The sequence below is a fragment of the Zophobas morio genome, unplaced genomic scaffold, assembly GCF_036711695.1.
Source record: "Zophobas morio isolate AGI-343-1 ecotype UQ-CSIRO unplaced genomic scaffold, CSIRO_AGI_Zmor_V1 ptg000004l, whole genome shotgun sequence".
NCBI lineage: Eukaryota > Metazoa > Arthropoda > Insecta > Coleoptera > Tenebrionidae > Zophobas > Zophobas morio.
In genome coordinates this window covers 10809556-10827974 of record NW_026972109.1, presented here as the reverse complement: position 1 = coordinate 10827974, position 18419 = coordinate 10809556, and the positions used below count along the sequence as shown (strand labels likewise).

Below are 18419 nucleotides of genomic sequence, written 5' to 3'. Positions count from 1 at the left end.
AAGTTTAAACTTTAATTCCGTAATGACGAGGTGTTGTACATTTTAAATTTTACGGATTTTTATTTCCTCATGTTTGTCATATTTAGAGTCCTAGAGACATAGTCAACACTTTTTGTAAATCCTCCAAACTATATAGGGGAAAGTAGAATAATAATAAAGCTGACGTCACAAGTTTGAATGTGCGTGTTTGTAAGTAGCTAATTACAGGTTGTCGAAAACAACATCAACGATGTTTGTTTTCATGTTTATGTAAATAATTTTTCAAGAAGTTGCTTGATCCGTATTATGCTCGAAAAAAGATGTAGGTACAATTAGCTGGTCTCGAACAAGCCACCACTCGACTCTAATTGGTTGAACTTTGAAACATGCCAAGCAAAATCGAGACGATAACTTCATTAATTCCCTTGTTAACAAATACACCCAATAAGAAAAGCTAAAATTTGCTTTTCCTTGAACTTGCTGCTTAAAAGCATCTACATCTCAATTTTAATATCATTATAAACGTTATTACTAGTAAAAAAGGAATGAGATTTGGCGTCGACAAAGAATTGTATGTCTGTGCGATTCAGCCACTGATTTTCTGTCAGTTACACGGTCTTAGCTAGTTACGTCAAACTGTCAGTCAAACGTCACCAGCCCGATTTAATACTCACATATCGCGAAAGACGGACCTGAAAAGCAAAGGAGACGACTTTTTGGATTCCGCACCTCGTATTTATTAACAAGTCTCTGTTTCGCTGGTCTTGACAGTTTAATATGACAGATCTGACTTAATGCCGGAAATAACACCATAGTACATCCAGTTTTGTTTTTATGAGTTAGCGCGAATATTTTATTACATTATTTTTGTTGGGTTAGTTAGGATTTTATGGTGATAAATCGGTTTCATAACAGTAAATCAAATCCAGGCGCAATTATGGATATGGCGTCACAGTATTAATGGTTATTAGTATTTTATATAAATAAATAATTACAAATACGCCATTAATATTTATTAAATACGCTGAAGCTTCTGTTTGCACAAATTATGATGAGTGCGAGGTTATAAATGACGTAAAATACCCTATAATATTACCAATATTTACTAATTAATCTTAAATATAATTTTTTATTTGTAAAAATTACATTTTCTGCAGAGTAATACTGAGTGTTTTTTTTTTCCTTAACTTGTTTTGAACAATATTCGTCTAGACAAAAATGGTGACATATTGAAACGGGTCTTAAGATTTGAAATTTTGTGACTTCTATTGTTACATTTGCTTTATAAAAAAAAAAAATGTTGAGGGTTATTTCAACAGAACTTTGAGATTTTGGTTTTCTGATATCCTCTACAAAGTAAAAACCAGTGGTGTAAATAACGTTCCCGCAGCTTATTTTACTTGAATTTTTTCTTCAAGTTTCCACTGTCTTTGTTCCTTCATTTTTTCGAGAAGTTTAAATTTAATTTTTCAATTTTTCAACTTTTCAATTCAATTTCTAGATTTTGCAATTTTTCGATTTGAGTTTCTCGAGTTTTTTTCTCTTTAATTTTACGACATCTCTTCGAGTTTTCATTTATAAATTTTCCAATTTTCCGATTTTCCAACTTTTAGACGTTTCCATTGATTTTAAGTTTTTTATATAATATCTCTTGTTCTTTGCGGCAAAAATTGTTTAACTATGTATATAAAAAAGAAAAAACAAAGCTTAAGCCCCACCCACCCGCCCCGATGAGTTTTTCATTCCTAATTAGACGAAGGGCGGCGATTAATTGTAACATATTTTTTCTCTACAAAATTCTACTCTTTTAATAACATATTTCACATGGTAATGTCTTGTATAGAAATGAGTATTTTGCAACTAAACTCTGCCCTTCAGCTCACGATGAATAAAATATTCATCACAATTGAGAAGGGGTGGGTGGGCGCGGCTTAGAGTTGGTCTATTTTTTCTTAATATGCGAAGTCTTCTTTTCCCAACAAGAAAGTGACAATGCTTGACTTTCCTGTTGTTGAAAGAGAATTCTATATTAAAAAAAAAAAACAAAAACTCGATATGTTAAAAAAATAACACAAAAATTAAGCCCCACCCACCCGCCCGATCTTAATTATGATGAGTTTTTCATTTCTAATCAGATCGAAAGGCGGAGTTTAATTGAAACATCAATATTTCTCTAAAAAATTCTATCCTTTTAGTTTAGAAACATATTTCAGATGGTAATTTTTTGTAGAGAAATGAGGATTTTGTAACTAAATTCAGCCCTTCATCTCACAATGAATAAAGCATTGCAAATTGAGAAAGGGTGGGTGGGCGGGGCTTATATTTGGTCCATTCTTCCTTAACATACGAAGTCTTCTTTTCCCAACAAGAAACTGATAATGTATATGTTTAATTATCTCCTTGTTAAAAGAAAACTCGATATATTAAAGAAAAACATACAAACATTAAGCCCCACCCACCCGCCCGATCTTAATTATGATGAGTTTTTCATTTCTAATCAGACCGAAGGGCGGAGTTTAATTGAAACATCAATATTTTTCTAAAAAATTATATACTTTTAGAAACATATTTCATATGGTAATTTCTTGTGGAGAAATGAGTATTTTGCAACTAAACTCTGCCATTCAGCTCACGATGAATACAATATTCATCACAATTGAGAAGGGGTGGGTGGGCGGGGCTTAGAGTTGGTCCTTTTTTTTTGTTAATATGCGAAGTCTTCTTTTCCCAACAAGAAAGTGACAATGTTTAACTTTCCTCTTGTTGAAAGAGAATTCTATATTAAAAAAAACAAAAACTCGATATGTTAAAAAAATAACACAAAAATTAAACCCCACCCACCCGCCCGATCTTAATTATGATGAGTTTTTTCCCTAATCAATCGAAGGGCGGATTTTAATTGAAGCATCAGTTTTGTCTAAAAAATTATATAATTTTAGAAACATATTTCATATGGTAATTTTTTGTCGAAAAATGAGGATTTTGTAACCAAATTCCACCCTTCATCTCACGATGAATGAAGCATTCATCACAATTGAGAAGGGGTGGGTGGGCGGGGCTTATATTTGGTCCATTGTTCCTTAATATACGAAGTATTCTTTTCCCAACAAGAAACTGATAATATATATGTTTAACTATCCCGTTGTTAAAAGAAAACTCGATATATTTAAAAAAAAACACTAAATCTAAGACTACTTTTTTCGTACTGAAGGAGTCTTAAGATAAGCCTGGGTTCCCATTTTCAAAATGCACAATGTAAAACACAAAATTTAATAGAAAAATACTTAATTTGTTACTGTGACACGATTTTGAAAATCTTGAACTTTCTAAACTTTTTTCTTTCAGTAGAATAATGATTGGATGAAAATATGACTCCTTAATTTGCATAAATAATAATTTTTAAGTCCCCCATTTAATTCCCTTCCTTGTAATAATGTATTGTGGGTTGCAGCCACACAGACAGACATTGTCTTAGAGTACGGTTAGAAATATAATAAGTGAAAATGACTGCAACATTCTGTGTTAAGTTTTACGACCCTTCACCGCGTGCTTAACCGCAAACCCTAATAAAAGTTTCTTTGCCTGTGCAGAGATCAGCACCGGACTCGAAAAATTTGTTGACCCTTGGTCTTTCACGTTACTATCCCATTGCTGTTTACTTAAACAAAGTTAATTTTTCAATCGTGTCATTCCTGGTGTGACGATCTAATCCAACCCTGAAAATGATGGACACTTTTGGAACGGAGGATACGGTAAACAACCCTAAACCCTAATCACCGAAGATTACCATCATGTTCACCCAACTCTAGCTGTTCTTTACTAGTTCTTTTTGCTTTTCAAGCACTTTTTAGTACATAATTCTGACAACAAAACACAGTGGAGTGAAACTTTTTTTTTCTTCTTCTTCAACTCTCCCTTCGCGACTCCAAGTGACTAACTAACCACTTCACTGTCTCTGTTTGCCAATTTACTTCTTGTATCAAACGGAAGCTTTGCTTGAATCTAATTTCATAGCTTACCGCCTGCCATAACACCCCAATTAGTCAACAAGTTGTTAATTAATTAGACTTCTGTGTCGCATCGCCGCGCCAAGATGAACTTCTCACTTTTTCACGACCTGTAATTAATTCAGTTGTGTCATGTACTGTATAAAATTTACTGCCACTTTAAAAAGGTAGAACTTGGTCTGTCGCCAGCATGCTTTTTCGCGTTGTAATTCAGCCCCCTTTCACCGACCCGTTGAAGGCGACGCCGAAAACCGAAAGGAACGTCCATTTAATTGGGATCCCCAAGAATTGGGAACATGAGACCTTTTCATGACGTTGTTAAACTCACCCTGAATAGGGGCGAAAACGGCTAACGCGATTCTCCTGATTTCGTTTTTACGGAGCGCACGTTTTCTGCTCGCACTTATCGTTTCCTTTTATTTTTTAAATAGGCTAATTTTTCCTTTTTGGGATTAATTGCGCGAGTTTCTTTGTTCTACGGTGTTTCGGGATCGTTTGCTTTATGGCTTTTGTTGCGTGTTGTGTTTTACTTTCTCTCGTTTCGTCGTGTGGGAACTTTGATATCGGAGAACTTTGATCTGTTCCTTCATTCCGCAATCACCAATAAAGCAGTTCGTTACGTTCGATCGTGTAAAAGAATATTTCGCTTTTTACTGTTACGAGTTTTATTTTACTTTTCTTTCCATTATTTTTGCTCGCTGAATAAACGGCCGACGAAATGGGGAAGCTGTAAATTATTTCAACGGCGCTGTATAACGAAAGAGTACAAAAAGGAACATCAATCTGGCCCGTTTTGTATCCTTTATGTGTCCCCTAAAGCGCCGTAACTCAGGTCATTTTGACTAACTATCCTTTTATAGCTATAGTTTCATCCACCGTACCTCAGCCAATAAAAGTAATGTCCTATTTGATTTTGATTTTTTGTTTTATAGCACTAATCTCAGTCTACTAGCTCATTATACAAATATTATATTCTTCGACAAGTGTGTAACGATAGCCATTACGTATAAGCACACAGTTTGTCACACGAGCCGTAAGCGGGTGTGGTAAATCATGCGAGTGAGTAATCGCTATGAAGTCAAACAAAATACTACTTTTTTAAAAAGAAAAACTGTGCAGGCAATAAAGATTATGAATTTTGTGGAGTTCAAGGCCGCACCTAGAGTTATAAATACTGCAACTGCAGTTTTCCGATTGATCGCTACCCCTGAGTAATAAATTCATTATGTATTCATTATCCACTGGATTCATTATTTACAGAGAATTATTGTTCACGGCCAACAAGCAATAATCCTTTCATCCACTATAAACGATTAACCGGGAATACTAATATTATGTTTTTTCAATTTTAGTTCACTCCATGTATATAAAATTATTTCTGTATAGGAAACAAAAAAATTATTGATATGAGGTTGGACGATACCAAACTGCGCCGATTTATAACCTGACTTACTTTCGAGATTGGTTATTCCCTGTTGAGTTTGTGTCTTCATTAATTAATATCCTTAGACTGAAATCACTCGAAAAGCGGTGCAGTCAAATTCTAAAATTATCAACCACAAACCCATGACGGGGCTTAATCGGCGCAGTTATCCCATTTCGGTAAGACGTAACGATCTAGCTATCCGTTCTACTACGAATATTCCGTGTGGAATAGGGAACCAACACCCAGAACATGTCTTTCTGGATCATACAAATGTAAATGGAACTCTCTTACACTGAACTATCACATTTACTACTTGTCGCCTCTGCTGTGTAATTTTAATTTAACTCTCGTAGCATTTGAACACGATCTGTTAGAACTTTTTGTGTAAGACTTCGACCAGTTATACGATTTCGATACAAAATGTGTTGTTAACGATCTCATTAATTTTAACGAAGTGATTAGGAGGAAAGTCGAATATTCTCTAAAAGGAGTTTGCCGGGCCCGATAATGGTGTTTATAAAGACGAATACAACCATTTGAAAGGGGAAACACACTCATCGATAAAACAGACATTTGCTACCGAACTGGGGTGTAATATTTTTGAGATCACCCAGTTAATTTGAAGTTTTACGTGACTTGACCTGACCTAGACATACCTTATACAGACAACTGTTCTCAACAGGACACATTTAACCCAGTAAAAACCCCTCCATTGAAGTGTAATTTTCCTCCCAGTACTTATCTGACCTGATATGACCTGACCTAACCTGGTGGAGTGTTTGTGGATTTTTAGACAACTGTTTCAAATGACTACTTTAAATTGATCGGAAAATTAATATTGTTAACGAAAATAAGCACATTGTCAGACAATAAACTACTACAATTAAGTATGTTGAATTAACCTGAAATATTAAAAGTAGAACATCAAAGGAAAAAACACAAACGGCTAACTTTACTACGATACTTAGAACATACTTATATGAATAATGTACATCTTTATCTGAAACGTAAAGTACACGTTTGTACAAACATTACTAAAATGTATATTTAACTGACGATTCTCTTTATATCCCCGTTCTTTAAATGAACTGTACTTTTTCCTCTAATTACACTCGTGTTTAATAATCCCCGCAAGCATGCACTACGCTAACACAATTCTTCAAAAACCCCACAATTACTCTCCTTTGCTCTACTTCCCAGCACCGTCAAGTCTCTCCCAACCATTTGGTCTTTTTTCTTTACTCATCTAACTTTTTCCTCCTTTGTATTCCAAGAGCCTTATTTATACTCCGGCGCTTGTATCCACACAAAGCCCGAATATCCACCGGAACTTCTCTAAATTAACTTTATATTTACCACAAAAATTAATTAAGAAAGTGCGACAGAAGCATAAGCCGTGACCTTTATTTCGACATGACAATAAGCCGCTTCTCGTCGCCCGCATAAAAGATGTAATTAGCAATCCGAAATGGGAATTGTCACTCCAACCCCAACATGCCGAATCTGGCTTTAAACGCTTATCGACGCTGTGGTGGAGCGTGGAAGCCGCTATGTACGAATAAAGATCGATTTTTGAGGGAGGATGTTAGCGGATCGTGTGCGTTACATGCTAACAATACCGCGAATCCTATAACGGAAGATATTGGGTTTTTATGACGAGGTGAAGGAGAACTATTCTCGGCGTCCATTACGAGATTAGTGTTTTAAAGGGAAACGGAAAAGTAAGTAACAGAGCGCCGATAAATTGGTTTAACAAGTAATTCGGAAAAGTTGCACTTGATTTGATTAAGAGGATTTATCTGTAGTTGGTGGAGTGAAAGGATATTGATTTGGGCGGCGGACGAAATGGTAAACGCGAAAAGGCCTAGCACTGTTCTGTGGAAAAGTTCCGAGAATGCTTTGAGAGCTATTCAAAGAGTGAGCAAGGGAAACAGTTTCAAAAAATAAGTTGCGTAAACTTATATAGTATATTTAATATCGATGTAGCTTTTATATTGGCGTACAAAGTACGAGTAAACTTGAAGCAACTTCCAAGCTCTAACATCTAAACCATTGTGTACGATATTTTTGCAATAAAATGGTAATTTTTTGTAACGCTCTTATATGATATTACTGTAAAGTCCTCCACCCCCTGTCTAACTTCTGAATAGGATTTATTTGCACGGAAATTCTGCGCACATCGGTTGCTTACAAAACTTTATTCTAAATGGAGACGGTATTTGACGGATTAATGGTGGCAGCTAGACACCACTTGATTTACAACGTCTAAATATCAAGATTTTGGGCACAGTTAGGGTTAACATTGTTTTAAAACTCTCTGTCTGTCTGTCTATCTGAGAGACTCCCGGGTAGGGAGCAGCTAGAAAGCCACAAAAAAAAAGGCAGTTGACTCGTAAACGAGAGAGAAATTTGGACGGAAACGATAGGTGCAGGTTCGAGTACCAAGGCTTGCTCAGACATTATAAAAAGACCGTCAAGGAGACAAAGGTATTATGCTGGAGGAATTTTGTCCGGTTTGTTGGCAGTGCAGATCCGTGGGGTGCAGTTTATAAGCTCTGTAGGAGTGAAAAGAACGCAGGACCAGTAGGCGTATGGGACGGTGATAGGAAAACGGAAACGTGGAGGGATACGGTGGAGGTATTGTTGAGAGAGTTTTTCCCAGTTGACGTTTCCGTTAACTATGAAGAGGTGGAGGGTGTCGTGGAGAGAGTGAATTATGATGAGGTTGAAAGGAGCGTGAAGAGTATGAGGAAAAAGAAGTCGCCGGGAAGCGATAGTGTGACGCCTGAAATGATGGCGGGTGTGTGGAAGACTGTCCCGGAGTATGTGTTGAAGGTGTTTAATGCATGTATGGGGGAAAGATGGGTTCCGGACGAATAGAAGGTAGCGCGACTGGTCATCCTCTTGAAGTGCATGGATAAGGATAGGTCATTACGGAGGTCGTATAGACCTATCTGCATTTTGAGTGTAATGGGAAAAGTGTTTGAGAGAGTACTGGTGGGGAGATTGGCGAGGGTACTTGAAAGAAGAAGGTCGAGAGCTCAGTTCGGGTTCGTGAAAGGACTGGGAACACAGGATGCGTGGATAAGAGTGAAACATGTTGTGGAGTGGTCGGGAAAGAAGTACGTGTTGAGAATTTTTGTTGATTTTAAAGGAGCATTTGATAATCTGAGCTGAACTTCTGTTGGGGGTAAGGAGATCAAAGTGTGGGCCAGTTATTTTAGAGATCGGAAAGTGTGTGTGGTAGGAGGGGCAAATGAGGTGGAAAGGAAGGTGTGTAGAAGATGTCCACAACGATCTATCTGTGGACCGGCGGTTTGGAACATGATGATGAATGGGTTGTTGGAAGAGATTGGAAGAAGGGGGATATCGTGTGTGGCGTATACGGATGATCTGTTGTGTATAATTGAGGCGGATAATAGAAAGGAGATTGAGGATGTGGGAACGCAAGTGATGGAAATGGTGGTTGCTTGGGGGAAGAGGTGAAGTATCTGGGTATAAAAATTAGTGAGCGTATGAGTTTTAGGCCACAAGTCGAAAGTCTGGCAGGTAGGGTGATTGGAGTGATGGGAATATGGTGTATATTGAGGAAAGAATGGGGTCTGGATAAACGAACGGTACGAATGATATATAAAGGATTATCGGTTGCGTGTGCTTCGTTTGGTGTGATGTGTTGAGGTTTGGATATGCGTGTTGTATGGGTGCATGGTGTTTTATAGGACAGTGAATACGGATGCGATGCAACTGCTGACGGGAGAGTTACCGTGGGATTTGGAATTTTTGAGGAGAAGAGTGATGTTTAGGGCGAAAAGGGGAGTGAGTCTGGGAGAATTGGGATGGCTGCAGATTAGGTTAGAAGAGGGAGAGAATTTGGAGAAAAAGGCTGTGTTGGATGCAAAACTGTAGGAGATCTGGTAAAGAAGATGGGATGTGAGCGAGAAGGATAGAGTGACTCATGATTTTGTTCCTAGTGTGAGGTTTGCGAGTGAGAATGTTTGGTTTGAGCCAGGAATGTTTGGAATGTTTTTGTTGACGGGGCATGGGGGTCTGAATGAATTTTTGAATAAAAGAGGACTGAATGATACGGATCTGTGTGGTTGCGGTAGGGAAGAGAATGTTTCGCATATTGTTTTCGAGTCTGGATTGTATAATGAGGAAAGAAGGAGTTGTGAACGGTCAGGATGGATGGAGGAAGAGGAAAGACGATTTGAGAGGTTGTTGGAATCAAAGGATGTTTAAGAAAAGAAGCAGGATAAGACAGGGTGTGACGGAGTGAGGTATGGGGGTGCGGGTGCGGGTGATGAAGGATGAGAGAATGAAGGAAGAGTGAAGTAGGTGCCGGTGAGGTATGAAGATAAGAGTACCGCCACTGTGATATAAATGGAATGTGTGTGTGTGTGTGTGTGTCTGCATCCATTTTTATTAGACACGTAATCTCCGAAACTGCTGGACCGATTTTGTCAAATTTTGGCGACATTGTGTCGTGGGTTCGACGCCGAACTTAACCCTTTTTTTTTCTTGCACTGGTAATGCGCTGTGACAACTTTTCTTTTGTGCTGTGACTAGTATTATCCATGTCGATGGCGTCATCACAAATTTTTTATTGGTCAAATTAAAAGTGAGTCAGTTACCCCATTTTCTCGAGAATGTGAGAAAAAGCAGGGTTAGTGGGTGGGGCATAATCTTTATTTTTTTTAATATCTAGAATTTTCTTTCAACAACAGAATAGTTAAATGTGATTTCACTTTCTTGTTGGGAAAAGAAGACTTCGTATATAAAGAAAAAATGGACAAAATATAGTACCCGCCCACCCACCCCTTCTCAATCGTGATGAATACTTTATTATACATCGTAGCTGAAGGGCGGAGTTTAATTGCAAAACCCTGATTTATCGGCAAGAAATTGCCATATCAAATATATTTTTAAAAGGGTAGAATTTTTTACAGAAATATTGATGATACAATTAAACTTCGCCCTTCACTCTGATTAGGAATGAAAAACTCATCCTAATTGAGATCGGGGAGGGTGGGTGGGGCTCAATTTTTGTTTTTTTTTTTTTAATATGTAGAGTTTTGCTTACTATATAGAGTTTTCTTGCAATAACAGGATAGTAAACATATTGGCAGTTACTTGTTGGGAAAAGAAGACTTCGTATATTAAGGAACAGTGGACCAAATATAAGCCCCGCCCACCCACCCCTTCTCAATTGAATGCTTTATTCATCGTGAGCTGAAGGGCGGAGTTTAGTTGAAAAATCCTCATTTCTCTACAAGAAATTACCATATGAAATATGTTTTTAAAAGGGTGAAATTTTCTAGAGAAATAATATGTTACAATGAAACTCTCTGTTTTTTTTTTTAATATATAGCATTTTCTTTCAACAACAGGATAGTTAAACATGTTTTCAGTTTTTTGTTGGGAAAAGACGGCTTCGAATATTAAGAAAAAATAGACCAAATATAAGCCCCGCCTACCCACCCCTTCTCAATTGTGGGGAAATCATTACACACCTTTGAAAAACAATATCAAATAAAACAGTAGTTAGTTGTTTCCTCTTTACTGCACACTATTTGTTGATAAAAATTTTTAAACTTGGTTTATTGACAAATTTGTTGTCTCATAAATTTGTTCATAAGTCTGTTTATCGATATATGTGTTTGTTTATAATTTTTAATCAATATGTTTCTTTAAATTTTTTTATTAATATTTTTTATTTTTTTTTTCATAAATTTGTTCATTTATAACCTAGGTATAGTGAATTTGTCAATTTTTTTATTTCATAAATTAGTTCGAAAATTTGTTTACCAGTTTGTTCATTTATAAATTTGTTCATCAGGTTCTTTGTTCATAATTCTGTTTATTCGCCTATTTGTTTACATTTTTGTTAATTGATACATTTTTTTGACAAAACTACATCCCAGATATTACAAAGAAAACACAATTCCCTTGTTTCTCTTTCAAAATTACTACACACGTTTGAAAAACAATATCAATTTTTTAAACTTGGCTTATTGATTTATTAATAAATTTGTTGATTCATAAATTTGTTTATAAATCTGCTTATCGTTAAATCTGTTTAATTATAATTTTTAATTAATATATTTTTATAATTTTCTTTCAACAACAGAATAGTTAAACATGATTTCACTTTCTTGTTGGGAAAAAAAGACTTCCTATATTAAGAAAAAATCGACAAAGTATAAGCCCTGCCCACCCACCCCTTCTCAATTGTGATGAATACTTTATTATTCATTGTAGCTGAAGGGCGGAGTTTAATTGAAAATTCGTCATTTATCGGTAAGAAATTTAGAATAGAATAGAATAGAATATTTATTAACGGGATACCCCTATTACAATATTAATTAAATTATTAATAATACAAGAAACAAACTTATAAAACTAAATATGTATACTAAATATTAAATAATAAATAAATTACCATGTGAAATAATATATTTTTAAAAGGGTAGATTTTTTTACAGAAATATTGGTGTTACAATTAAACTCCGCCCTTCAGTCTGATTAGGAATGAAAAACTCATCCTAATTGAGATCGGGGAGGGTGGGTGGGGCTTAATTTTTTTTTTTTTTTGAATATGTAAAGTTTTTTTTAATATATAGAGTTTTCTTTCAATAACAGGACAGTAAACATATTGTCAGTTGTTGTTGGGAAAAGAAGACTTGGTATATAAAGAAACAGTGGACAAATCTAAGCCCCGCCCACCCACCCCTTTTCAATTGTGAGGAATTCTTTATTCATCGTGAGCTGAAGGGCGGAGTTTAGTGGCAAAATCCTCATTTCTCTACAAGAAATAACTATATGAAATATGTTTTTACAAGGGTAGATTTTTTTAGAGAAATATTGATGTTACATTTAAACTCCGCCCCTCGTCTGATTAGGAATGAAAAACTCACCACAATTGAGATCGGGCGGGTGGTGGGGCTTACTCTTTGTTTTTTTTTTTTCTTTATATACGTAGTTTTCCATCAACATTTTTTTTTTTGGCCAAAGAACAAGAGATATTATAACAAAAAATATAAAGACAAATATACTATTCAATAATTTTGGACTGTACTCCTAATGTAAGTCACATAGAATAACTTGTACTTTCTCGTTTTTCTCGAAAAACTGAAGAAATGAAAAACTGCAAAGTCTAAAAATTGAAATGTCCCAAAGTTGGAAAATCGGAAAACTGCAAAATTTAAAAATGAAAACTCGAAGAGATATCGTAAAATGACAAAAAATTGAAAAACTGACGAAACGAAAAATTGTAAATGTATTTTTTTAAGTATGTGAAAATTTCTCGGGGTCCCAACTGTTTTTTTTTTAAATCTAAAACCTTTTCGGGGGCCCCATTCTTTTTTCTGATACCTCCTCGTGGTTTCCAACTGTCTTTTTTTTTAATGTAAAACCTTGTCGGAGGCCCCAATTGTCTTTTAAAAATCTAAAACCTTCTCGGTGGAGCCAGATGATTTTTTTTTAATGTAGAACCTTCTCGGGTGTCCCAACTGTCTTTTTTTTAAGAATGTGAAACCTTCTGGGGGGCCCAAGTGTCTTTCTTAAAAATGTAAAACCTTCTCGAGGGTCCCAACTGTCCTTTTTTAAAAATGTAAAACCTTCTGGAGGACCCCAAATATGTTTTTTTTAATGTGATACCTTCTCGGGGACCCAAATGTCTCTTTTTTAAGAATGTGAAACCTTCTCGGGTGTCCCAACTGTCCTTTTTTAAAGAACGCCAAACTTTCTCGGGGGCCACAAGTGCCTTTTTTTAAGAATATTAAATCTTCTCGGGGCTCCTAACTGTCTTTGTTTAAGAAGATGAAACCTTGTTTATTTCTGTTACGCTGTGACTAGTACCTTCTATATTGTTTTTACTCCATAGAAGTTATCAGGAAAAAATAAAATTCCAAAAAATTAAATTTTATCATTTTTCGGAGAAGCAGTATTTGTTAGACTATACTACAAGTTCTGTCGATATAACTTTCAACCAATTTTTTCAGTATCCACAGTCAGCCGTTGTTTTTTCTTAATTTTTCGGCAGATTCATAAACCACAAATACCAGAGTATGTTCTTTTATAAAAATGCCGTTTCCTAAAAAAATTTGAGGCGACGTCATCAAATTATTGGTAGGGATGATTAAATAAATTTTGGTTAGCGTTTTACTATATTTCTAACAAACAAATCGTTCAAAAACAAATCAGCGGTTCCACACTTCCTTGATTTCACTGAACGCGGATTTCTCCTTCGATTTTAAACTGTTTGTGTCTGCATAATCTATGTATATTGAAACGGTTTGCCATACTACGGTTTTACCACAAAACGACCGACTTTATTTTTAGCCGACTTTGTTATTTACTGGTTCTTCTTCCAAACAGCTCTATAAAAACGTTTTTATCAAAATCAACGTTATAAAAATGTAGGACTTTAGTATTAAACTTTCTATCGATTCACGTGTTTGGATATGAAAATTTACGATCGTGTGAGTCCCCGTTTTTTCCCTGCTAAAGTAAAGAAAAAGATAAATCGCAAGAAAAGGTCTCTAAAGGTAACGTTTTAGTTTTCGGCAACTATTAAAACATTATAACTGCCAAAAATTTTAGAACAAAAATTTATTAACCTTTTCATTGAATATCCACATACATCGTCGACCCTTCCACGCATAAAAAATTCCCCCATGACCAATCTCCATGGAAGACACGGATTAATACACCCTTATAAAAGCGTCGTAAAGCTTTGTTGCCGGCCCACTCACTATTAAGCCCATTCTTTACGCGATTAGCGCGCCCTGCTAAAAGCCAGCAAACAATGAAGCGCTTTTCTCATCTTTATTGGCAGCTTAACTATAATATCAATTTCTTTCGTTTTTCCAGATTGACGGCGTGTAGAGGGGGCGGCTAGCTAGAGGCGGCAAGATTTCCGAGTGCGGCAAGTACTGCGGCCCCACCGCAAACGGCCCCACCATTTCGTTCAGCAGCTTTAGGCAGTCCTTCACTTCAAATGTCAATTACCTGAAACGACGCTTCAGCTCCGGGGACCTATCCTCGGAGTGCGAAGATGGCGAAGCTCCGGTTGACCCCTACACGAAGTCGCCCCCCGTCACCTCGCAACCGCAGGTAAAAACGTCCCCTAATGCATTAGTTGACGCTAATTTGTAATGGCTGGAGTGACGCTGTTAATTATGGGTGCGTGTAGGGGGAATATTTGATTAAGGGGTGATGAAAGCGTTGATTCTGTAACGTGTATGTAGTAAGTAGGTGATAATTTGAGTGACGTCTAGCGGAGTGCTAATTTGATTGCGGTTATAAGTGAAACAAGCAGGTTTTTAAGCTAGAACTTTCCTAGAAACATTAATAATATAAGTTTCTAGAATTCTAAAAAAAAGATATATAGACTTAAGTATGACTTAAGTTCAATGACAGTCACACTTCATGAAATAAAAAAAGTTACGGCAGAAGTATTATTTTGGCAATTCGTACAAAAAAAAAACTGCGAACTACCTACCCCTAGTTCGATCCACACACCAAGGTAAAAGGATCACGTGCCTTTAATCAATAGTTTCCAGATGCTTAAATTGTGCTCACAGGCAGTAATTAAAGCGATTTGGGAGCTCAAGGTCAACAAAACCATAAAATTTTGATGAAAGTGCCGCCTTAAGGCTATTGCTGCACTGAAGCGTACCAAAAATAGCGATTGTCGAAGCTCTGAGAGTTAGTGGTGAAACGGTGACTTTTTTGTATCTGCATATAAAAAAATCTGTTAAATGTAGACAAATCCTTTGACAAAATTATATACAGTTAGTTATTAAAAAAAAAAACACTTATAAACTACATAAAATAAAAGAGTAGTTAATTTTTTCGTCATTACTGCACATCGTTTGTTTATAAATTTATTTGAAACTTTGTTTATTAATAAATTTGTTCATTTATAAATTCGTTTATAAATCTGTTCATGGATAAATTTGTTCATAAATTTGTTTATTTATAATTTATTTATTGTTTGTTTGTAAATTTTTTATTTTACAAATTTGTTTCAAAATTTATCAGCTGGTTTATTCATAGATATGGTTACATTTTTGTTTATTGATATATTTGTTTGACAAAATTAGATCATAGATATTACAAACAAAACACAGTTAAATTGTTTCTCTTTCAAAATTACGACACACATTTGAAAAACAATATCAAATAAAGCAGTTTTAAACTTGGTTGATTGATTTATTAATAAATTTGTTAATGCATAAATTTGTTGATAAATCTGCTTATCGATAAATTTGCTTATTTATAATTCTTAATTAATATTTTTAATAATTTGTTTATAAATGTTTCATAATTGTTTTATAAATTTGTTCATTTACAACCTCGGTATTGTTAATTTGTCAATTTTTTATTTAATAAATTAATTTCAGATTTGTTTATCAATTTGTTTCTTCATAAATATTTTTATATTAAATTTTTGTTTATTTAAAAATTTGTTTGACAAAATTATATAACAAATTACAAACAAATTACAGTTCCTTCGTTTCTCTTTCAAAATGATTACACACATTTGAAAAACAATACCAAATAAAGCGATAGTTACTTTTTTCGTCTTTACTCCCTCTATTTGTTTATAAAAAATGTTAAACTTGGTTTATTGATAAAATTGTTGTCTCATAAATTTGTTCATAAATCTGCTTATAGATAAATTTGTTTATTTATAATTTTTAGTTAATATATTTCTATAAATTTGTTTATAAATATCCTAAAATTTTTTCTATTTATTCATTTATAACCTATGTATATTTCTGTCAAAATCATTACACACATTTGAAAAACAATATCAAATAAATCAGTAGCTAGTTTTTTCGTCCTTACTGCAGAGTATTTGTTTATAAAAAAATTTAAACTGTATTGATAAATTAGTTGATTCATAAATTTGCTCATAAATCTGCTTATCGATAAATTTGTTTTTTATAATTGTTAATGAATTTATTTCTATGAATTTGTTTATAAATTTGTTCATTTATAGCATAACCTACCTATAGTTGAGTTGTCAATTTTTATTTCATAAATTGGTTCCAAAGTTTGTTTATGAATTTGTTCATTTATAAATTTGTTCATCAGGTTGTTTGTTCATAAATCTGTTTATTCATCTATTTGTTTATATTTTTGTTAATTGATGCATTTGTTTGACAAAATTAGATGACAGAAATTACAAACAAAACACAATTCCATTGTTTCTCTTTCAAAATTATTACACACATTTGAAAAACAATATCAAACAAAGCAGATTTAAAGTTGATTTATTGATTTATTAAGAAATTCGTTGATTCATAAATTTGCTTATAAATCTGCTTATCGATATTTTTGTTCATTTATAATTTTTAATTAACATATTTTTATAATTTCTTTATAAATGTTTTGTAATAGCTTTAAAAATTTGTTCTTTTACAACCTCGGTTTTGTTAATTTGTCAATTTTTTATTTAATAAATTAATTTCAAATTTGTTTTTCAATTTGTTCATTTATACATTTGTTCATTAGTTTATTTCTTCATAAATATTTATTTATATTTTTGTTTATTGAAAGATTTGTCTGACAAAATTATAGCACAAATTATAAACAACATACAGCTCCATCGTTTCTCTTTCAAAATCATCACATACGCTCGAAAATCAATATCAAATAAAGCAGTAGTTAGTTTTTTCATCTTTACTGCACACTGTTTATAAAAAATTTTAAACTTGGTTTATTGATAAATTTGTTGTCTCCTAAATTTGTAAATAAATCTACTTAACGATAAATTTGTTTATTTATAACTTTTAGTTAATATATTTCTATAAATTTGTTTATAAATATTTTAAAATTTTTCGCATAAATTTATTCATTTATAAAATATGTATAATTAAGTTGTTAATTTTTTATTTCATGACTTGGTTCCAAAGTTTGTCAATTTGTTCATTAATAAATTTGTTCATCAGGTTGTTTATTCATAAATCTATTTATTCAACAATTTGTTTATATTTTTGTTAATTGATACATTTGTTTGACAAAATTAGATCATAGATATTACAAGCAAAACACAGTTCAATTGTTTCTCTTTCAAAATTATTACACACATTTGAAAAATAATATCAAACAAACCAGTTTTAAACTTGGTTTATTGATTTATTAATAAATTTGTTGATTCATATATTTGTTCATTAATGTGCTTATCGATAAATTTGTTTATTTATCATTTTTTATTAATATATTTTTATAATTTGTTTATAAATGTTTTATAATTGTTTTATAAATTTGTTCATCTACAACTTCGATATTGTTAATTTGTCAATTTTTTATGTAATAAATTAGTTTCAATTTTGTTTATCATTTTGTTTCTTCATAAATATTTGTTTATATTTTTGTTTATTATTTTTGTTTGACAACATTATAAAACAAATTACAAACAAAATACAGTACCATTGTTTTTCTTTCAAAGTCATTACACACAACTGAAAAACAATATCAAATAAAGCAGTAGATAGTTTTTTCGTCCTTACTGCACACTATTTGTTTATAAAAAAATTTAAACTTTATTTATTGATAAATTTGTTGGTTCATAAATTTGTTCATAAATCTGCTTATCGATAAATTAGTTTTTTTATAATTTTTAATGAATATATTTCTATGAATTTGTTTATAAATTTGTTCATTTGTAACATAACCTACGTATAGTTGAGTTGTCAATTTTTATTTCGTAAATTGGTTCCAAAGATTGTTTATGAATTTGTTCATTTATAAATTTGTTCATCAGGTTGTTTGTTCATAAATCTGTTTATTCATTTATTTGTTTATATTTTTGTTAATTGATACATTTGTTTGACAAAATTAGATGACAGATATTACAAACAAAACACAATTCCATTGTTTTTCTTTCAAAAATATTACACTCATTTGAAAAACAATATCAAACAAAGCAGATTTAAAGTTGATTTATTGATTTATTAATAAATTCGTTGATTCATAAATTTGTTTATAAATCTGCT

At 33.3% G+C, this 18419-nt stretch overlaps 1 protein-coding gene across 1 annotated transcript in view; it reads left to right on the top strand.

The window, feature by feature from the left end:
* Window positions 1–8736: 8736 nt before the first annotated feature.
* The window catches only part of LOC135135918 (synapsin), a 107038-nt gene continuing 97355 nt past the window's right edge, over window positions 8737–18419 (top strand). Inside the window, exons 1-5 of the mRNA XM_064065040.1 lie at window positions 8737–8894; window positions 8939–9029; window positions 9091–9314; window positions 9384–9645; window positions 14299–14526. Coding sequence (XP_063921110.1) covers window positions 8737–8894; window positions 8939–9029; window positions 9091–9314; window positions 9384–9645; window positions 14299–14526 — 963 coding nt within the window. The remainder of the gene's footprint in view (window positions 8895–8938; window positions 9030–9090; window positions 9315–9383; window positions 9646–14298; window positions 14527–18419) is intronic.